Below are 22,406 nucleotides of genomic sequence, written 5' to 3'. Positions count from 1 at the left end.
GGCCACGTAACACCGAGCAACTCTTCTTGTCACTTAGGTTTTAGTTAATTTGAATAGGAGTCATTCACAAAGGGCCCGACTTTTCCTTTCGGGTGAGGAAGTGCGTTCCTGTTTTGCAAGGAATTGTGTTGGTGCTGTAAGTACTAGGTTTTCGGGAGCACAAAAGGAACTTTATAAAACGGGGTGATTTGTTCGCTTGGATCTGTTCTTTCTTTGTCTTTTCTTTCCCCGCTTCCCCATCCTCCCTCCCATTCCTGAAATCACTAAAATGTTTTCAAAAGCAATCTCTGAAGCTGTAGATACTGAATTGAGCTCTGTTATTAGCAGTGGGAAGGGCTTGCTCCAATTCCAGCTGGGCTTTACCAGGCAGCCCGTGTCCGCAGTAATTACGCCCTGGTTCTCCGTGCTTGAGAACTTGCAGCTCAGGGCAGTAGTCCCGATCTTATCAGTGTTTTGTAGTACAACAGTTTTCTTTATAGCAGCATCTGTTTCACTTCCTAAGGCTTAACTCTGCCCACAAAAGGAATTTCAGTGGATTCCCTGATAATCCTGAAATTGCTGCCCCTGTACCTTTTCATTGACTCAGTGCTTTCAGTTAACCCAGGGGGTAGGGGAGGGGCTTTCCTTTCCCCACCACATTTGGCCTAGTCCCCAAGTGGCTATTTCAGCAGATCTCGCCTAAAAGCTGTGTCGGGGCTGCAGGTCTGCAGCAAGGGAGGTGCAGAGCGACTTTCTTTTACATTCCAGGAGGCTTTTTCTTCTTTCCTTTTACGTGTCCAGCAGGTTCCCTCTGGTTTAATTAACCTCGGTAGGCTAGCTGAGCTGTTCTGAGAGCCTTAATATACCATTTTTATCGAGCATGGTGTTTGGTGGTACATTTGAGGGGCGGCTGTCCTTCAGACAGGAGCTCAGGCTGCTCGCTTTCAAGGTTTTTGTCCTAGAAAGAATGTGCTGGATGAAGTGGAAGAGTGTTTCTCGCTCTCATTTCATCAGCTCAGTAGCTCTTGCCTTGGAGGAAGGGGTTAATTCTGGCTTTTGACGGTGGGATTGGAAACCAAAATTGCTCCGGACATCTGAGCTTCCCTCTAATAAGATATTCCAGGTGGTTGGGGAGTAATCCTAAAATAGCTGCAGATATAATTGCTTCTGAAGGCAGGGCTGCAGCCTCTCGGGGAGCGCCGCGTGGTCCCAAGCCGGCTCTGGGCACAGCGTGCTCAGCAAGGGCAGCGAGCTCAGGGCAGCAGGGCTGCTCCTGCTGCCTTTTCCTGCAAGATACTCGGGATCAATCCTGCCTGCCGTGACGCAAGTGCAATGGAAACGGCTGTTTGTCAAACATCAGCAAATTCTCTCGACGCGAAGCAGTGGAGGGAGAGGCAGGGCTCTCCCCAGAGAACGACCTGCCTCTCTGAGCGGTGTTTTTTCCTTCCTGCTACTATTGCCTGACTTATACAAAGGTCTTTTAATGACTTGTGAGGATATATTGATTTCTCGTGTTCCTGCTGCTCCTGCAGAGGAGAGCTTCTCAGCGGAGGGCAACTTTGTTTTCCTAGGCGGAATGGAGAGGAAGCGTGATAGCAAAGCTTCCTCTGGGCTCTGTTGCTGTGCAAAATGTGTTTTACGCTACAAATGGAGCACCTCTTGCATCTGCACCTTCCCATGGCTCTGCAGGGATCGACATGCATGGCTGTGCTCGGGTCTCTGTCCCAACCCCTGCTGATATTTGGGATCTTTGATTGTAGCCTTGGCGCAGACCCAAAGGTTTCGGCGTGCTGAGTCCTCAAGATGAAAGCTGAGGCCTGGGAAAGTGTCTGCCGGTGCTTACGCCGCTCTCTGAATAAATAGGGCTTTATTCCCTGGCTGCTGAGCTGACATTTCGTGCTGGCCCAGTGCTTGGCTGCTCTGCCACCGCGCGCTCAAACCTGTCCTCGTGTCCCCAGCCGCAGCGTGGGGGGCTTGGCAGCCAGGAGCCGTGCGTGGAGAGGGGCAGAAGTCCTGTAATAAAAGCAGCATAACCCCAGGGAAAGTGCTTTTAACCCAGTGACAGCGGGGCTTCGCCGTGCTTCAGGTGGAGGGATTGGAGTTATTTGTCCGTGGCTGCTGGAGCGGATGGGTGGGAAGGCAGCAGGGTTGTTTCCATGCTGATTGATAGCAGGGTGGGCGAGGAGCGCTCTGCTTATCTCTCCTGATGGTTTAACGTGGGGCAGCAACCTGCCTTCAAACTGTCCCAGCTGTCGCAAGAGGAAATGCTAATGCTGTCCACCGTGTCTCACCTCGCTTCACTCCGTGTCATGCCAGGTGAGATCCATCTCGACCAATTTTCTGGACATATGGCGAAACGCGGATGGCTTTGGCTAGCTTTAAGCTCCTTTCACTAGTTAGCTCGTGATGAGCATCAGTCCGTGCTCTCAAGCCCCTCACAGCGTGGATGCAGAAAGTAAGGGGCGTGCGTCCTGCTCATTTTGTGTGCCAGCACTTAACCTCGTGACTTATTCTAATGACCTGTTCTTCAAATCAAACAAGCCAAATAGCTTCTGAAGAGTCTTGTAATCCCGTGGAAATTCTACCAAGTTCAACCCCACTGGCGGCAGGGGATTGTCTCCTTTAAGCTCCCTTCCCTTCTCTGTCCCCATCCTAAATGTAGCGGAATAAGCTCTCAGCATGACCTGAGGGCCCAATGAAAATGAGAGCGTGGCTTCTTGGAGCATCCCCTTTAGTCTTTGATACTACAAGCGGGTTGGCCCTCTGAATGTGTAATATCCAAGTACACGCTTGAGAAGAAGGCAGCTCAGGCCTCTAAAACCATTTTGTCTTAGATTCCGTAAAGCTGGGGCTGCATACTGACTGCTGCCTTCTGAAGAAGCTGGCTCGTCTCCTCTTCCGTTACCGTGGGTTTGTGGGTCTGTGTTGAGGCAGTGGGGTTTTAGGAGCAGCTGGATGCTACCATAATTAGCAAAAAAACCCGATGGTTTTAATCTTTGCTAGCAAAGGACACCCAGATGAATCCTCCCGTGAACAAAACCGGTCTTCAGATCTCTTCCTAGAGAGGGCTGGGAATTGATCTGCTGTAATAAACAGCTGACATAACAGAAGTGGCAATAATCCCCCATTAAATATCTTTCAGTTGATGGGACTCGCCGGATAATTGACTTTCCAGCAGGAATTACTGGCTCAAACTAAATCAGCAGGCATTAGGGCAGCTCACTGCGGTGGTTTTTGAAGGGGGAAATGTGGCTTTGCCTGGCCTTGACGAGAGCTATTCGTCTTTCTAATTCGATGTATGTGTCACAACCAGATGACTCCCAGGATTTCAGATATTGGGCCGCCCGTGCCATTTACCTGCATTTTTGTGCTGGCAGTTCTGGCTCGTTCCGCTTCAGGATGCTGTGCATGTATTGGGACAGAGGACAGGCTAAGCCACTTTGCTGGGTGGAATTGGCCGTGCTCTTCCCTCAAGGGGCTTTGGAGCACATACTGCATGAAGTTTATTGTTTAAAGCTCCTTGTACAGCTTTCAGGATCATTCTTATGTTCTCAGTCCTGCCGTATCGCCAGAGCCTTCCTCTGCTCGTCTCCTGCCCGGGCCATGGTTTCAGGGTGATGATGAATTACCAAGCAGAACAAGCCTAACTAGAGTAATCCTTCTAATGCCTAAGAAGAATGAAGCTTAACCCAGCAAAGCTGGATCGCCATTTCTGTGTGAAAAGTCTGGATTCAGTGGCTTCCAGGAGTAAGGGTGTGGGATGGGAAGAAGCGTTCCCGTTGTGTTATTTCCTTACTCCTCTTTGGCATGCTCAGCTTTTTGCTTCGTAGGCAAGCAAGAGAAGGCCAGAAGGGCATCTCCAAGCATGCCAGGGGGCAGTTCTGTGACACCTGGCTGACAGAAAGGCAGGAGAGCCCTGTGTGAGCAGGGATAGCTGGGCGTACCTGCATCTTTCACCGGACACTGGGTAAAAAGGTGGACAGGGAGAGCCAAAGCCATGCCTCTGTTCAGTTTTTGTTCAGCCTCACTATGGCAAAGCACCTGCCACTTTCCACTGCGGGCTGAGTGTCGGTGTCTGAGCCTTTACCTGCCTTTGTGTAGGCTCGTGCCCATAAATGCACATTTGAAAGCTCTCTGGACTTGTCCACAAGGCCTTTCCCAAGCTGCTCTTTCAGCCTTTCGTTCCTTTCTCCCCCCAGAACGGCAGCGTGACCTGGAGTGATGAAGGTGATGGATGCCGAGGAAGAGAAATTTCACGAGACTTTGCCAAGGTCAGTCTGATCGTGGGGATCTGGAGGAGGGAGGCACTGGGGGAGGGAGGCACTGGGGGGTGTTCTTTCCCTGATCTGTGGCAGAGGATGGCTACCGAGCCCTCCCCGTTGGTCAGAAAACCCGCAGAGCTGGGCTAGCTTGCCTCTGGTCACTGGAATGTAGTTTGAGTTCAGCCTTTATAACTGCACTTCTAACACTTTTAAATCTTAGTCAATACTTTCTCTGGCTGGGAGAAGAGTGTTTTCTTTCTTGAGCCTGATTAGCACTGTGGTAATAGATCTGAACGCGGCAGCAATGTGTCACATCAGCTAGAGGAATTCATTTTGAACTGAGCTGGCTTTCTGAAAGGGTGCAGCTAATTGCTCTGCAAATACAGTGGTGTGTTTTCTTCCCAGAGCTCAGCGTGTGAGAAAGCGCAGAGCTTCACAGGAAATGAACCCGAGAAGCCCCTTTTTTGGGGGCTAGATGAGTAGTGAGTAGCTAACAGCACCTATACAGAAACTGAAATGCATTTTTCCCCAGTGAATCTTTGCTTTTCTGTTGATCCGCTCCACAAGAGTACCTACAACCAGCAGAAAAATTGCATGGGGTTGTGCAAGAGTCTTCTTCCGTGCAAGCAAGAAGGAATTAAATGGTGCTTTTTCTGCAGTGCTGGCTTCTGTCTTGGGTGACGTCCTCCTGTATCTCAGCCATACTGACTGCAGCCCTTCCAGTTTGTCACCTTGTGGCCTCACAGGATTCTTGATAAGTGCATACTCCATTTCCTGTGCAGGAGGTGATGCTTGCCCCTTCTGAAAAATTGGCAGAGAGTGCCAGCGTAGGGTACTTCTCATTTGGAATAAGCTTCCTAAGGAACCGATGGAAGTGCTTGGGTTTTGAAGCCTTTGGTAAAATGCCTTCTGCAGCAAAGTGGTGCTGGGCTGATTATTCGTATTGAGTCTCTCTGGCTCATTTCAGAGGGGCTTTTCCTGCCAGGTGTTACTAGTTCCAGGAAAGCTCTGTCCTTTCACCTCCCCCTTGAAGGGGCTTGGTTTGTCCTTGTCCCTGAAGGAGGGAATCAGGCAGCTAGGAGAAGCTGCAGAGAAGTTTACCACCCTGCTGCCTCAAAGTATGGACCGTCAATCTACCCTGAGCCACTCACTGTTGCATCCTTTTTGGTTGTCTCATTTTTATTTCCAGCTTGTCTTTATGGTTTCTTTTCCCCTTGCTTTCAGCTGGTTTCAAACCGTGCTCTGCAGCAGGGCTTCTGTTAACAGAGCTGAATCCTTGCACGGGTGGGCATCTAGACAGGTCTTGACTATCTCCATAGAAGGAGACTCCACCACCTCTGTGGGCAGCCTGTTCCAGTGCTCTGTCACTGCAGCCTTGCCCGCTGAGGAGCTCAAGTCCATCCCCATTTTACCTCCTTGCCCATGGTTGCCTTTTGTTCCCCCAGAACAAACACCAGATGACCCGTTGGAAGAGGCTAATTACGTTGCTCTATCTGTCACTTTGTGGATTGTGCCTTCATTTTTATTTCCCCCCAACAGCTTTATGAACTGGATAGTGACCCTGAACGGAAGGAGTTCCTGGATGACCTCTTCATCTTCATGCAGAAGAGGGGTGAGTGAGCTCTTAATATGAACTCAATGAGGCAAAATGGGACTGGGGATTACTGCTGCAATTTGAACTCTTGCCTCCTACATTTGAAGGAACAAATCCAGCCTTTGAACTTGCAGATCAGATGGAAGGGCAGGGGTAAGTCTTGAGATATTTATTTTGGAAAACTGAGAGCTCAGTAGGAAAGAATTCTCCTGCCCTGTAGTTTAATTTCACAGATGCTATTTCTCTTCCATCACTGCTACCTAATACCAAAGGTGCCCCAAAAAGCCTGATTCAACAGGACTGAGTAGCACTGAGGATTGTCTGATCTCCCCTTCTGGATAAGGGGCACCATAGAATCGGGTGGCACTGTCACACATCTTCTCATGTTCTACTTCAGCGTGTGGAAGCTGAGTGCGAAGGCGTTCACACACCACATAGAGTTCACAATCTGGGGCCTGGGAAAAAAAAAAAAAAAAGAAAAAGATGAAGCCAAGTTTTCCTTTAGATTCACAATGTGTCAGTTTTCCATGTAGTAAACCTGTGTAACTGAGCACAGGAGCAAACTGTTCAAAGAAGTTCTCACATTCCTTCTGATGGTGTCGGCACCTTGCATCTCTCCTCGTTCCAGGGTTGGCATTGCATGTGTGAAACAGCTCAGCTGAGCTATCTTAAGTCTTCCTACCCTTTGATATCTAGATATCAAAGTTCGGTTCCCTCATTACAAAGTATTCTTAATAGAAATGCATGAAGGTGTGGTGTTGCATAAAACAAAGAACCCGACGTTGAAATCAACCCTGTTCTTGCATTTTTGTGGTTTTATCATCAACTTTGTCCATGGTTCAGAATCTTCCGTTGGTTGAAATGCCCTGTGGTTCTCAGTATGTGTCAGTGCACTGAACATGTGTGGCACTGCCTGCGTGAAGGGACAGCACTGAGTCTTGTCAGGGACTCCCAGCAGGGACTTTGTGCTTGATGGTTTGTTACTGCTGACCTGGGTGGATGGGTCTGTGCAGGGAAACATCGATCACCTGTGTCTGAATTTCTGGTAAATCCTTTGCGGTGCTGTTTTCTTTACCTCTCCAAACACGCCGAGCCAGTCAAACTCGTCCAACAAAGATTTCTTCTGACACAAAGTACTAAATTGTGTAATGGTCCGTTTTATTGTTTCCAAAAAGTTGGCTGAGTTTGGGAGGTAAGTGCAAAGAGCAGGCAAAACGATTATCTGGCTCTGGACTGGAGTCTTCTTTCCAGTTGGTCTTCTGAAGCCTGCATCTTTGGTTGCATCCCCTTCTGTGGATGACTAGACCTCAAGCAGAAGGGCCATCCCAAAGGGGAGATGCAGGCAAGTGCTCTTCACCTCCTCTTCCCCTGGTACAGCTGGAGCTGACAGCTGACCTTCCTGAATGTCCTTGTTCCAAAGGGCTTGTGGAGGTTTTGCTTCCAAGCCATTTAAAATTTGGAGGTGAGCTTTGGTGATGTTTTTGGCTTTCGTGTGCAGAGCCATAACCAGGCTTAATTAGTTCGCTTGCAAACGTTAACCTGAGCTCACGTATTAATGTAAGGGCTGGGATGACTGACATACAAGACAGTCTGAAGGATATGACTGGCAGCAATAGAAACCACCAGGTGCCCAGAGAGAAATCTGCTTAATACTTTAGTATCTCCTTCCTATCACCTTTTAATTATTTATAATTGACACCTTCCCAGTGCAGGGGCTGAGCTTGTCACCAGCTGGTTGCTGGAGGAGTTGAGCTTTTAATCATCTGGGCATTTCCAAGTGTATTTGTTTTCTGGAAGCTCCCTTGTTTTCTCTCTTGCGAGAGGGCTGGAAATGAAACATAAGAGCCCCACCACCCGTGGGGGAGAGATGCAGTGAGCTGCCAGCTTTCTGCCAGGGGGTCTGGAAATATTGCAGGGAGTGAGCCTGTATTCTGCTGCATTCAGAAATCTGGGGGCTTCTGCAGCAAAGTTATCCCAAGGTGCTGTTCAGATTTTAATTTCTCCTCCCTTCCTTTTACGTGCCAAGCGAGCATCCTAAAACAAACCAGGCTGAACGGCTGCCTTGTTCTGAGAGCCCTCCGAAGTGGGTAATGCTGAGGCCCCATTGCACCCGAGAGCAAAGTGCTGTGTTTCTTAGCTTGTATGTGTGAAGAGCTGCTTTATTTGCACCTTGTGTCTGAAAGCAGCTCTGCTAATAAACGCTGCTGGTGTAAAGGTGGGGGCTCTGCTGTCCTCCAGGCGAGTGCCCCTTGTTTGGGGCTAGTCGGATTGCTAGCTGGTGCTGAGCCGAAAGATAAATGGCAGATTTCAGGAGCTCCCAAGTAGCAGGAGGGATGAAAAGGTTTGGTTGTTGGTGCTGCTGCTTGGAATGTACCTAGAAAAGCGAAGCCATGAAACGGGCTTAATGCAGATCAAATGTGCAGGTCTCATCTGCCTCTGAGCACAGCAGGTTGTCGCTGAATGACCACAGCTGCAAGTGATAAAATGGCCCTTCAGCAGCAATAATGATGGAAGAGGGAGATGAGAGGGGAGCTGTAACTCTTCCTTTGTTGCTGTTGTGTGCCTTGTGCGTGCTGAGGTGCACGGGCCTCACCCTGCCTGGGACTGCAGGGGCAGAGAGGGGTTGAGGAGGTGCAGCTCCATGGGATGGGGGCTGCATCAGTGCCCCCACGTTCCCCTTCCTCAGCTCTTTGCAGCCTCACACTGAAGGCCGTCTGTCCTCAGGCGTGGGTAAGCAGCTTCAGCAGCGGCTTCCCTCCTCCATTGCTGATTGCTTTACGACATGTTGGTGTTGTAAACGCATCTGAAATAAACTGGCAAAGAGAGTTTTCCAGTTCTGGCTCTGAAACGTGAGTACCCAGCATCCATTACAGGAATTCAGGGTAATCCTGTGTTCCCCTGCTTGAGGTTACTAGAAATAATGTTGCTACTGAAATTCAGGTGCTGTGAAATCTATTGTGAATCTGTGCGTTTCCAATGCAAAATCAGCTTCTCACGCTTTGGGCGTGGGTCCCCTGGCACATAAAACACTTCTTCTGACTCTTAAACTCCCTTTTTCTGTATCAGAGCCCTCCAGAAGGAGCGGTCGTGCTTTGTACGATAACATGTACTCCAGGCAGCCAGATGGGCAAAAGCTGATGTGCTCAGGTCTGACTGGAGCGAAAGGTGGCAAGCACCAAGGAGTGAAAGGTGGAGAAGCACTTTCAGGCTTTTCTTACCCTGTGAACGTACCCCGGAGCTAATTCTTGGCTCTATTCCATCTATCTTAACGTGATGAAAGGTAAGACGGGGAGCAGAAAAACGTAGATGTCAGCCCTGCGATACGCAGCAGGCTGCGTTCTTTCCCCGGATGTCGAAGGGGCTGTTAGTGGCCTGGCTCTCGCAGCGCTCACCTCTAGCTGAGCTGATGAGGAGGGAACCGGAGCAGTGGGACTTCATCCCCGGGACCACCCATGGGCGCTGCTCATGGGAGAAACTCCACCTGAGGCAAGGTCTGGGGAAGGGATGTCACCAAGCACCCCGGTGCGCTGGGGAAGGCTCCCTATCGGGGGAACCTGCTTTGTTCACTTGAAGCACTGCCTTTGTGAGGACCTCATCAAACGTCTCCGATTCTACAGCCCGACCGATTTTGTTCAAGGTTGCTGCGTGACCTTGGTTTTCCCGGATGGCTTGACCAATTCTGGTTTGTTGTTTTTTGTTTTTTTTTAATGTGGATATACATAGAAGGGGCTTTGTAAGTCGGACCGCGTGGTTTTAATGTTTTCCTGCTGTTGTATGCTGTCTGCACGTTTCAGACGTGGAAATACAACAAATCCAGGCTATTGACAAAAGCATTTACTGATGGATTCTTTTATCTCTCGGCCAAGTGGAGTTTATGAAATGTTTGCCCAGGGAATACTCTTCACTCCGCTGATTCAATTTTGCAAGCTGCCTCTTTTCATCCTCTGGAGATGTTTTTGAATCCGAATTAAGCAATGTAGTTCCGTAAATGAGACGTCAATAGGCATAAATTCTCAGCATCCTTTGTTCACGCTACCTGCTTAATGCTGAGCCACAGCAAATGCTTCCCTAAATAGCAGCTGATGTTCTGCAGTGGAAAATTCTCACTCGATGCACTGCACCAAACCCAGCTGCAACATCTCCTGCCTGAGCCGTTCTTCAGCAGAGCTCTCTTCTGAATGCTCCAGATCAACCAGGCTCAATTCTTCTTCGATTTGTGCGTGGCTAAATCTGTTCTCTACATCACTTAAAGGACCTTTTCTCCCTTGAGTTTTAGGGGGGAACTGGTGTTCTAGTTTAAATTCAGCATACAGAAGACCTTTGCAGGGACTACCTTGCTCGCCAGCCTGAGGTGCCATGTGACTAAAATTCTCCATAGAATCACAGAATCACCACGGTTGGAAAAGACCTCCAAGATCATCCAGTCCAACCATCCACCTACCACCAATATTTCCCCACTAAGCCATGTCCCTCAGTACAACATCCTTCAACACCTCCAGGGTCGGTGACACCACCACCTTCCTGGGCAGCCCATTCCAGCACCTGCCCACTCTTTTGGAGAAGGAATGTTTCCTAATATCCAACCTGAGATATAAGTAACCTTCATCTTGGATCCATGCAAAGGATCCTTGCGTGGCTGTAACAGGGCTGTTGGCTCCTGACCCATGAGATATGTAAGCTATTTTGGGACAGTTTACCTGAGCAAAGTTTGGGATAACTTAGAATCTGTAAAAAGCTTCCCATAAGAAGCAAATTCTCTCCTCTTCTGTTTTTTATGTGCTCAGGCATTCATCCTATTGGAAGCGATAGGCTGTTGTTGCTTGGCATGACTCTGCAGCTCGTTAACCTGATGCCAGCCTGCTGCAGCGATTGGCCTTTGGGGCTCTCTGAATCCCTGGCTGTACAGAACTGAAGGATGGAGCCAAAGGTGTTCCTCCTTCCCCTGAAGACTGAGATGTCAGACTGTAACACGTTTCTCCAGCATCTCAAAGACTGCGTGTTTGTGTCTCAAATCCCAGATTCCCAGAGCTCGTCTGTGCACGGGTACTTTATTCTGGGTGTTCCTGGCCTCCCCCCTAAATCTGACAGCCTGTTTCTCCAAAGATTGATGAACTCCAGCAGTGGACCAGCAGAGGCATTTCAGCACAGAAGAGGTGACCCTGTAGATACTCAGCTGGGTGGAGGAAGATGGGACTGCTCGGTGTGAAGATGCTCCAGTTTTTGACTGGCTGATCCAGCTCTGTTTTCCCCAGCTGCCCCCAGTTCCCCCATTGTAACTTCTTTCTACCTAGATAGGTTTATCCACTCAGTTCAAAGCCATCACTGTGGCTGTGTGCAACATCTGGGGAAGAAATTTGTTATAGCAGATAGATTGGAGCCAGCTGTGCCAGTAGCAGCCGAGCTCAGCACAGGAGCACAAATCTCCATGGGATCCCAGTTTTGGGATGGAGAAGCGGGAAGGTTAATGTGGCCAGAGCCTTGGTGAATAGAACGGGGGCATGGGATGCCAGTTAGGCTGCCTCCAGTTCAGCAGCTGAAATCTGATAAGGGGCTGCTGTCAGCCTCGCTTATTGAGGAGGGAAGCAGAAACTGATGGTGTTTCGAGGGGTGCAGATAAGAAGTGGGCCTCCTGTCAAATAGAGCATGATTAATTACCCTCTATCCTGGCTCCCGCTTTGATAGCAGTGTCTAATGGTCTGCAGGCTTGCAGATCAGGTGGTGACATTCCCACTGGGAGGTGCGAATGCCCGCTGTGGAAATGCCATGAATAGGGGAGGAGAGATTAGATCAGCGTGGCACGGGCAGGGAGAGCTCGTTTCCCTTCTGTATGCCTTTCCTTTTTATTCTCACCCGGGGTGAGCCATTAGGATGGGCTCAAAGCAACAAATACGACTTCGAGGCAGAGGAACTGGGGTGGGTGGAGAGGCAGCTTCGCATGGAGCCAGCCAGCTTTGGTTCAAAATTTGGTTATTGTAAATCACTGTGGGAGACTGGAGGTTGGAAGCAGCAGCTCTTTCGTAACCCATGTAGGTTATTGCTTAAACACGCCCCTCTGTGCTTATTCAGTTTTTTGCTCCAAAATGCGCTGTATTGCTTCAGATGTTACCCTGCTGAATAAATATTTGGGTCTTGCCTCCTTTGTTCCTTACCTAAAAATGGACGCGTTTGAAAGCGTATTGGATAGGAAAAAAAAAGGAGGTGGTGGTTGAAAAAGTAGTGCTCCAGGCTGGGTGTAATTAACTGCTCTTTGTCTCCTGCTGCAGGACAAGTCGTGGCTTAGGTTGCTCCATGGTGGGGAACTCCCTGCAGTGGGCATGGCTCAGCTGGAGGAGAGGGGACTTGCCTGTTAGAATCGTAGTATCACCAAGGTTGGAAAAGACCTGGGTGATCATCCAGTCCAACCTGTCTTAGCTGAGGGTTTCCTTTTAACATCACCTGCCTGTTCTGATTTTGGTATGAACCCGAAGACTGGCTAAGCGAGGATGAGGAGCAAGGAAAAGCCACCTCGGGCAGGGAGCTTGGGTGGGTGGGAAGGCTTTGGTGCAACGTGGAGGTCCCTTTAGACAAAAGGGAAGGCCAAGCCCCAGCGCTAGGCTGTAGCTGTCAGCAGAACAGAGCAGGGCAGCAGAGCCCACACGTGCTGACTGCTCAGCACCTCTTCCTTGAGTACTGTCTGTTTTCAAAAGATGTCAAAACAGTCACTCCGAGATTATCCAGGGCTTACGTCTTCTTCAGTCACTTCCTAAAGAGCTCTTGGAAGGTGAAAATCAGGTTCCTCTTCAGCATGTTGAGCATAGGAGACACAGGGGACGTTCAAGCTTGTCCATATACGCCCTGTAGGCTTCTGTTATGTCTGCCTGAAACAGAGGCAGCTTTTGAAAGGGGTGAAGCAGCTTGGCAGGAGGGGTTGCTTATTTCCCTTGAAGGACAGAGATGTTTATAGCTACGGTCAGGCTTCCTCCAGGGAAACTCTTCGCTCCAGAAATCCGAATCGTAGTTACAGCTGTCTTTCCTTTCAGAGAACCCAGCCCCAATGGGATGATTCCTCCTTTTCCTTCCAGTGTCGTGGTTGGGCGTTTTGCCCTCTCCGTAGCCCTTCTGTTAGCAGAGCGCTTGTCTGGAGGCAGCAGCCTCTTCCCCTGGGGCTGTCTCCCAGCTCCAGCAGCTCCCAGAGCAGGGGAGCAGATACACCTGTCCTGGAGCTTCTCTCCTTGAGGTCTCCCATGCCTATCCGCTGCACATCGACCCTTCTCCAGTGGGAGCAGACTCTGCCTCCCCCTGCCCCCCCCTCCAGCTGGTTCCTTCCAGGGGTGCCCCGTGCTTGGGTTGTGCTTAGAGGAAGAAAAGTTGTTTGCCAGGAGAACTGTGAGCAGAAGAGCCGGTCGTCATCCTCAGCCTCTTCTTGAGCTGGGCTTCTGGCTCTGCACCGCGGTGCGTGCCGCGTTGCTGAGAGCCGGCGGGATAGAGGGAAGCTGGAAAGTACAGTAAAATGAGTTTGCCATCAAAAGGCAACAAGTCTTATGCTGTGCCCCCGGCTGCTGACCTTTCCCTTTGGAATTCTCCCCTCTGACCTCCGGATCATTAATCCTGATGCTGCCAGATGACAGTAATCCATCATGGCCCCTGACAAGCCTCGCAGCCGCCTGTGAAAGGATCCTCTCACCTTCAGCATCCCCTCGTCCCATGATACTTGTTTTTCAGCCTTTCCTGTTGGAGCGCCGGGGGTTTCCAATAAAGACTTTATCACCTCGCTCCTCCTCGGAGGGGGCTGCGGGAGGAGGGGGCTCTGCGAGCAGCATTTGCACTCAGATCCAATGGAACGGACCACACTGGTGAGGAATACAGTTAATTGGTGAGGTCTGAAAGGCAGATAGTGCTTTGCTCGCTCGCCCCTGGCTGGAGGGTGTTTCTCAGAGCGGCCTCCTCCTTGGGGAAAGCACGGGAGGAAGACGGCTGGATCTCCGTGCACAACAGGGAAGGACAGAAGCTCTGTCCCTGCTACTAAATCCTTCTAGAAGGAGACAAACTGGAGGGAAAAAAAGCGAGCCTGTAGGATCTAGCTTCGCTTACAACGCCGCTGACGAAACCCCAGGGCACTTCACCCTGTGGGTCCTGTTTAAAGGCACACCTCAGGAAGGGAGGGTGCTGCTGTAGGGCTGGTGACGTGAGCCCTGGGGTCACCCCTGGTTGCTGGTCCCGCCTGGCTGCGAGCAGGCTCTCTGCAAACACGTGTGAGCCTTTACTTCCCACCCGTACAGATAACGTTTGTCCTCATCACGGACACATCAGGATGAATTTACTTGCGTATTTGCAGATGCTGAAGGGTGAGGAGGTCCAAAAAAGAGTAGAACTGTGTTTAGGATAACTATATTGTTTTTCAAAGTAGATAATTTCGTTACGCTTCTGCCTTAGCAGCTTGCCCGCCCGAGGAGCCTTCCATCTGACCCTTCTCTTTCACTCCCCATCTGCTCGCCGTCCAGGGAGAGCGGGATGCAAGTCCCTTCTGGAGCACCTAGTGCCATTCCCACATTGGACTGGGTGGCTCTGAGTCGCGTGGGATTGCTGAGGGGAAGGGTCCCAGCCCAGCCCCAGCAGTGCTGAGGCTTGTGCCCCCAAGCATCTCTCGCTGATTTCCCTTGCTGGGACGTTGCTGCTGGGGCAGAAATGCTGAAGTGCCGGCGGCTGGGGGCTGTGGAGGTGGGAAGAACTCTTGCCAGCTCTTTCTGGAGTCCTTCAAAATAAACATTTCCCTGCTCTCGCCTTTGGGGTGGGCTGGGTGTGACCGGTTCCTGGGGCTCAGCTGATGAGTGATAACTTCAGGCTGGTAACATGATCGCTTCCAGCCCTCTCCGTGTCTGAAATGACACTGCTACCGGACTCTTAATCTTTCTTTTAACACGCGGAGGGAGACAAAATGGAGGCGGAGGGGAAAGCGCAGCAAAGCGAGGGTTGTGTTTGCCCAGGCTGACGTTTTGGCTGGGCTGGATGGAGCCAGACCGCATCTAAACAACTGGGAAACGTCCTCCCTCCCCCAGGGAGCTGGGATTTGAAACGCAGGAAGAGGATCTGATGCAGTTTATGGATGATGGCTTCGTGCACAGGGAGGGGATTGTTTAGACAGAAGGCAAATAAAAGAGGATGCGAGAGATGTGAAGGAAGGGAGCGCGCAGGCCAGCCTGCTCGGGTCGCTCTTTATGTCGTCTCGCAGAGTCGGTGCCTTAGTGAAATTGAGGGCTGCCCTTTTAAAGCTGAAGAAGTTTTCCTTTTATCCAGCATCTCGTTAACCTGTGGGAATCGGTGCCGCGAGCTGGTGCGTAATAGGCTTCAAAAAGAAAAAAAAAAAAAAAATTACACTTACGTGTCTAATGAGGACATCTGCAGAGCTAGCTGAACTCCTTTTCACTAAACCGAGTAAAACCCATTTATAAGGGCCATAAACTGCTCTGCTCCGGGGCATTATCCGACTGCCGGCTGATGAGCAGTGGCAAAAGCCTCCCCTGTGGGTTGGGCATCCCATAATTGTCCATTACGGCGCTGCTGTAAGGGCTGCTGCTGGCCGTTGCGGCAGCAGGATGCTGACCTCGGGTGGACTGCTCTTTGATCGGGGACAGTATTTCCTAGGCAGAGGAAGAGGATTGCTACATCAGCATTTCTCCCTCTTCCCCTCCTTGCCTAAATCTCACCGGGGTGACCTCTGCAGACCCTCCCCGCTTGGTCGCCTTCAGGTGCGGCTGGGGAGGGGCAAATCGACGGGGATTCAGTCGGTATCTGTCAGCCTGCTGCTCCGTAACGCTGCCCGTATCAACAAGTAGGGCTCCCACAGCTGGGCCGTGTTCATTGCCGAGGGGCGCGCGTCCCAGAGCTGGTGCAGGGAGAAGGAGCTGGGGGGGGGGGATGGAAGTGCTCTGAGAGAGCAGAACCCGCAAGCAGGACACTGCGTGCTTGGGAGGGAGGACAGGGGGAAATGCGTGCGGGGCAGGGAGGTGCTGCCGGGTGTCGTGTAGCCTTTCCTATCGCAGGGTCCAGGCACACAGCACGGCACGTAGCGGGGGTGAGGGAGCAGAATCCCAGTTGCACGAGCGGCTCGAGCTGCCTGCGAGCTCAGCCCTTTCCTGAGCGCATGCTATACAGATTTGATCGGAGATAGCCCTGGGAGCTCGTAACAAATGATTCCTCCGGGCTGCTCCCTCGCCACTAGGATTGAATGGTCCCTGCTTCCCCTCTTCTATTTTAGAAGCTGCTCTTAGCTGCGGGTTATTATTTGTCTGATAATTGCTTTTGCCTACAGGAAGGGATTTTTCATGAAAAGGACGTGCCATGTAGCTACACTTCTCTGGCTCATTTACTCGCCCATCCAGAGGCCTCGAGTCAGGCTACAAATAGAGTTGCCTGAATTTCCTATTAGAAAGAAGATCGATAGCCCCGACCTGCCAGTCTCCTCGGCCTCATTTTCTCTCTCCCTCCTTTTTTTCTTCCCTGCAGGAACTCCCATCAACAGGATCCCCATCATGGCAAAGCAGATCCTGGATCTCTACATGCTCTACAAACTGGTGACCGAGAAGGGAGGGCTGGTGGAAATCATCAATAAGAAGATCTGGAGGGAGATCACCAAAGGCCTTAATCTGCCCACCTCCATCACCAGTGCCGCGTTCACGCTGCGAACCCAGTAAGCCTGGAGGGTCTGACAGCAGAGAGGTCGGAGCAGGAGCTGGGCAATGCAAAGTGGAGGCTGAGGTTGCTCTGTCTCACTTGGCACAGGGAGCAGGGAGAGGGCACAGCTTGAGAGCTCTTAGCTCTCGGTGATTGTTAGTTGATTGGGTCCTAGAGAGGGAGGCTGCTTGCTGTTCCTGCAGCCTTTGGTACGTGCAGTGTTCCCTGCAAATGTGTGTGCCAGAATGCAGCAGAAGTTGGAAAGTTTGGTGCTGCCCAGTACAGACTTGCACCAAGTAACCCCTCCATCATCCTTCCTTGCATGTAAGCATTATGATCCAGGTTCTAATTTCTTACAATTTCAGACACTGTCTCGGTTGTAAAGGCTTTTAGGATGATTCTTTGCTGCCTCTGGATGTTGCAGTACGTAACTACGCGCTTCCCTAAAGCACGGGGTCAGCTGAAAGCTGTGAGAGCTGTGCCTCACGCCCAAGCTGCGTATCGCTGATCGCACCGAGCGCTGCAGACAAAGACTCCAGATCTGCAGGGGACCTTCACCTGAAAGTCTTCCTGAGTTGCTGCAGCCTGGTGAGAAACCTGCTTGACTTTCCCTGTGCTCGCCTCTCTCCCAGGTATATGAAGTACCTGTACGCCTACGAATGCGAGAAGAAATCCCTCAGTTCTCCTGCCGAGCTTCAGGCCGCGATCGACGGCAACAGGCGGGAAGGCAGGCGGCCCAGCTACAGCTCCTCTTTGTTCAGCTACTCGCCCACCACCACGGGGCCTCCTTCCCTCCTGTCTCCCCCAAAGATCCGCTTCCCCATCATCGGCGTGGCGCCGGGCAGCGGGACCAGCAATCCTCGGGTGTCTCCAGCAGCAGCCGTCAGGAAAGGTCAGCCGTGTGAGAGGGGGCAGCAGCGAAACGCGCCGCATTCGGTTCTTTTCCAGATCTGTGGGTTTGAGAGCGGTGGGATTCGGGTGGCTGGGGATTTGCGGGCTGTTCTTCCTCCACGTGCTTTCGGGGAAGGATCTAAGTGACTCTTCCCTTTCCTAGGTGACGGCGTGCCCTTAACCGTGTCGATGCCAAATCGTATTGCTGTGCCAGTGACCTTGGCGAGCCAGCAGGCGACGGTGGCGGCAAGAACAGCCACCCTGGAGCAGCTGCGGGAGAGGCTGGAGGCTGGGGAGCCCCCGGAGAAGAAGGTGTCGCGGATGACGGAGGAGGAGCAGCGGCTCGTCCAGCAGGCTCTGCAGCGCAACCTCTTCAGCATGGCGCGCCAGATCCCCATGAAGATCAAGATCAATGGCAAGGGTGAGATGTGCCTCTCACAAAGCGTGCGCCTTGGCACCGGGAGTCGCTGCTGGGGTCGGCTGGTGCCAGCCAGGTTGTGCTCAGCAGCGCTGTGCTGCGTGCTCAAAGCCTGTTCCTTCCTGGGAAACCGGCTGAAGTTTGGGTGCATATCTGACCGCCCTGTGTTTAGTGCCTGATGTGCATTTCGGAGCAGAGCACTGTTCTCCCTGGCCAAGGGCACTCCTGTGAGATGAGGCCATGCCCTGTGCCTGCTGCTCATCCCATCAAGCAGCGTGCTTTCCCCAGCCCTACCCTCATCTAACCACCCTCGTGCCAACGTTGTGCTGCAGGGAGTGAATTTCCTCATCGGGAAGCCTTTTAATTGATCCCAGAGGTGACAGCTCTTTCTGTACAGGTGGCAGCTAATGGGGAGAGATGCCCGGCTCTTAGGAACCCCCCTTGGCAGGTGTGATGAGGAGGCCACAAAGCCCTGTGTATCTGCAGGGGGCCCTGCGCATCCCAGAGCTTTTAGCGAGTCAGGTGATTGCGGCCAACATCTGCTGCAGCCCCGCTCGCAGCCTGCAGGCAAAGAACTCCTGGCAGGGCTGGGTGAGGAGGTCAGATATAAGCAGCATTCATGGCCTGGGAAACGCGCTCCTGAAATGCTTTGTGAAAGGGGAGTCACCCCGTAAAGGTCACATTGTCAGAATCAATACTGTTATAGAGTGGCTTCAAAAGCTGATTAAATGCCGTGGCTGCCTTACCTGTCCTGGGGGCTGCACTTCCCCGGGCAGCAAAGCCTCAGAAGATTTCAGTTCCAGCAGCTGTTTCCTCTGAACCTTTTGATCCATTCAAATTAAAGGTCTGGGGCCCCTATTAATTGTACAGCGAGATGAAGACACAAGGCCGGGCAAGTTGGGCACTGCTCGGGAGAGGGGGGGGAAGTAGTTCTGGAGGCCTTTGCTAGCAATGCTTCCTGGAGACATTTTGCCAGAGATATACGTACGTGGCCAGGGGTCGAAGCAGGTTCCCCTTTGTAGCAGCAGCAGCTAGCTGCTGAGTTGAATGGGATTCAGTCTTCACATTGCAGGTCCTGACAGCTGTGCATCCACCTAAACTTCACACTGACATTTCTAAAAAGCATGTAAACGGGAATGCGGGTTTGATGAAGTCACGGTCGTTCCCTCATCTCGCTTCATTTTTTTTCCTCTCCACCCTGAGCTTCCTACATCCAAGTGCTAGGAGCAGTTTGGGTCTCTACAAATAGAGGCTGAGGGCTGAGCCCTAAGCAGGATTCATTGGCCCCGTTCCCACCTTTGTCGGGCGACCGCGTGCGTGCCTTTCACGCCCTCATTTTCCGTGCTCTGCAAAGCGCTTTGCCTGGCACTTTTGGAAAGTGCAGTGTGAGCTTATTATAGCTTGGGAGCTACATTTGGGTTAAACGTTAACAGTGCCCTTCACATACTTTCCAGGGACAGTCCCAGCAGGCTGGGAGCGAGCGTAACACACGTGCGTTGCGTTGCGTGCGCTGCCGGAGGCCGGGCAGTCTGGCTCTGCTGTCTCCCTGTGTTTTAACAGCACAATGCCCCAAAAGCAACACGGGGCGGGCCGGGAACCGTGGCACGGCTCTGCAAACTGCAAGGCTGAATTCGTGGGAGCAGAGAAGCAGTCCCAGGCTCACGGTTCCAGGCTGGTTTAGTTGGAGGCTTCAGGAGCACCCGGGAGAGTATGATGTTCACCTCCCCTTCACAGCATCAGGGCAAACCGGCCCCCTGCTCCGCTCCGGCGCCTCCCGCATTGGCTTGGAAAGGGCTCTGGGTGCAGAGGGGACAAAAGAAAAACAAACAGATTTCACATGCACTAGGGGCTGCCAAGGAGGCTCGGTTTGGGTTGCTTGGTGCTTTGGGCAGCCCCTCTCCCTCCAGCGGCCGCTGGAGCTGCTGCAGCCGGAGCCCCGCGCACCACAGGGCACTGCAGCTCCCTGAGAACCCCCCACCCCGGGGAAGGGGCCCTGACCGAGAGCTGGGAACGTGGCTGCAGCCCAGCCACCTCAAACATCTGCACAGGCAGCTCTTTCCGTGTAGGGGTTGTTAATTCGGCCCGAGGGATTTGCAGACAGCAGTGGGATCCCAGCCCACGTGCACATCAGCACTCAGACACCTTTGGAAGACATAACGTGGGGGTTTCCTCATCAAGGAGGCAACGGGAGGAGCGTGGGTCGGCTCTAGTGACGGGATGGCTGCCCTCTTACTCTCTAACTCTGTGTTTCTTTTCTTGAAAGAAGACAAACCCGACTCGGCGGCGGCGGCGGCGGCGCTGAACCTGTCACCTAATGGCATCGGGAGCATTAACATGTCGGTGGAGATTAACGGCACAATTTATGCTGGTGAGAAGAGACTGCTCCCCGGGGGGGTGTGGGCAGCCAGGCTGGGAGCGCCCAGGAGGATGTGGGGAGGGTGGCACCGCTCCCAGGGCCGCTCTTCTTCCAGAGCACAGCACGCAGCTTGTCCGGCATGCAGGTTTCAGCAGGAGATGAGTTTTTCTTTTTCCTTTGGTCCTAGGCAGGCAAAATGAATGCCCTTTCCATTCAGTGGTGGTGGTTTTACATTCAGAAATCCTCCCGAGTGCTGTTCCTTGGCGATTTCCTGTTTGTTTGTGCAAGGGCTATTGCTGTAATGTCATTCACTTTCTGCTCTGGTCTGTCTGCTCTTGAGCTGTCCCCAGGAAGCGTTTTGCTGACAGCTCACAAGGGGTGTTTTTGCTGTGGCAGGGAAGTGAGGACCCGGTGAGAGCTTCAATTTGTACAGGGGAGGGACTTCGTATTCAGCGTTAGCAGGAAGGACTGTTATCCTTCTGCTCTTGTGGAAGGTTTTAACTCAGCTTTTATTTGCACGCTGTCGTTGACGCTCTGATCTGCCTCCAAGCCTGCTGGCCTCATTCTATGAGGGTGAAGCCTTTGGGGCTGCATCGACCTCCCTTTGCTGCGTCCCCCCCCAGCATCCCCATAACTCTTCCCCTTACCTCTGTGCCCCGCAGGCGTGCTCTTTGCCCAGAAGCCAGTCGTCCATCTCCTCGCAGGCTCCCAGAGCTCCTGCAGCAGCAGCAGCAGCTCCCACTGCTCCCCCAGCCCTACCTCATCGCGGGGAACCCCCAGCGCAGAGCCCTCCACTAGCTGGTCTCTCTGATGGACGGCCGAGCTTGCTGTCTCACACTGGCCTCCGGCAGCTCTTCCTCTCTGCTCGCGGCGGGGAGCGAGCCGGGAAGGAGTCGCACAGATTACCTCATCTCAAGGAACCTGCTTCGTGGTTGGCCAACGGCAAGATGATGATGCTGAAACCTTTCCATGCCAGCGAGTTTTTCCTTCATCGCCTGTTTGTCCAGCCTTTTTCTTTGTTCTCCCTTTTCTTCCTCCCCCTTTCACTTCTGTTTTCTTCCTCCTCCTCCTCCTCCTCCTCCTCCCAGGGTTTGCTGTGTTCCTCTTGGGGGGTAGCACGCAGAGAGGGGGGGAGGGGGGGGGGCACACCTGGCGTTTTTCAATCAGGGATCGGCGGGCGGAGAGATGGCTGGGACGTCACCAAGGCAGGTGGAAAGAGCTGGCATCGGGGCAGGGAAACGGGGTTCTCCTGGAGCCACAGCACGGCTCAGTTTGTTGACAATCGGAACAGCCGGCAGGCTGCCTCGCCCCTCTCCTCCCACGGCTTGTGCCAGGAGAGCTTCCTCACTTCTCTTCCTCGGGCTCTGTCACGGTCCGGTGCTCGTCTGTCCTCCCTTTGGGCCGCACAGGTCCTCGCTCGCGGAGTCGCGGCGATGCGATGAGCCTCCTTCCCCCTCTCTCTGAGGTCTTGGCTACCTGGGAAGGGCTTCTCACCGCTGCGCTTGACCCACAGACACAGAAAAAACCCTCTCCATCAGCTGCTTCGTCCTCCTGGCTGGTGCTGGCCTGTTCCCTACTCTTGTTGCCTTTTTCAGGCTTTCGGCCGAGTTTTAAACGCCCTCGACCTTGTCTGTGTGTCCTTGGGGAACTCATCCTGCTGACATTTCCCCCGAACCTTCCCTTTGCTCGGCTCTGATCCTCTGCTCCCCTTGACACGAGCAGCTCGAGCCGGGCGTCCCGGAGCGGCTTCTCCTCGGAGGCTGCTCTCCACGTCCCCCTTCAAGCTGCACGTCAGCAGAAAGAAAACAAACCTCCATCAGCCGAGACCTTTTGCTCTCCTGTGGGGAAGCAGAGGAAAGAGAATCGAGCCCTTCCTCGCCCTCTCCCTTCCAACCTCCAGCGTGAAGCAAGCAGAGGCTGCCCACGAGCTGCCGCCCAGGTGGCCTCGCTCTGCCCCACACATTCCCCAGCCCGCAGACCAGACCCGAGCACCAACCCCCCCCTGCCCTGGTGACGTCCTTTCCATCCTCCAGGCCCCAGTCAGGTTTTTTGAGCAGACGAAATACCTCAGATATGTACTTATTGTTGGGGTTGGGTTTTTTTTTTTTGTTTTGTTTGTTTGTTTGTTTTGGGGGGGGGGTTGTTGTTTTTTAACCTCTTCAGGAAGCGTTGGCATATCTTATTGCTTGGTTGTTTGACGTTTTGTCGGTTTATTTTTTTGTTTTGTTTTGTTTTTTTAATACGTGGTTTTGCTGA

General features: G+C 52.4%; 1 protein-coding gene across 3 annotated transcripts in view; it reads left to right on the top strand.

The window, feature by feature from the left end:
- Positions 1 to 22,406, top strand: part of ARID3B (AT-rich interaction domain 3B) — a 30,214-nt gene extending 7,808 nt beyond the window's left edge. For 2 of the 3 annotated variants that reach the window (XM_021407168.1, XM_021407170.1), the window contains exons 3-9: positions 4,179 to 4,250; positions 5,781 to 5,853; positions 16,318 to 16,501; positions 17,118 to 17,377; positions 17,540 to 17,797; positions 20,058 to 20,162; positions 20,813 to 22,406. In XM_021407168.1, coding sequence (XP_021262843.1) covers positions 4,179 to 4,250; positions 5,781 to 5,853; positions 16,318 to 16,501; positions 17,118 to 17,377; positions 17,540 to 17,797; positions 20,058 to 20,162; positions 20,813 to 20,961 — 1,101 coding nt within the window. In that variant the 3' untranslated portion in view covers positions 20,962 to 22,406. The remainder of the gene's footprint in view (positions 1 to 4,178; positions 4,251 to 5,780; positions 5,854 to 16,317; positions 16,502 to 17,117; positions 17,378 to 17,539; positions 17,798 to 20,057; positions 20,163 to 20,812) is intronic. The other variant, XM_021407169.1, reaches the window with a different exon arrangement.

Source organism: Numida meleagris, chromosome 9 (genome assembly GCF_002078875.1).
Source record: "Numida meleagris isolate 19003 breed g44 Domestic line chromosome 9, NumMel1.0, whole genome shotgun sequence".
Taxonomy (NCBI): domain Eukaryota; kingdom Metazoa; phylum Chordata; class Aves; order Galliformes; family Numididae; genus Numida; species Numida meleagris.
This window is presented reverse-complemented; position numbering and strand designations above follow the sequence as displayed.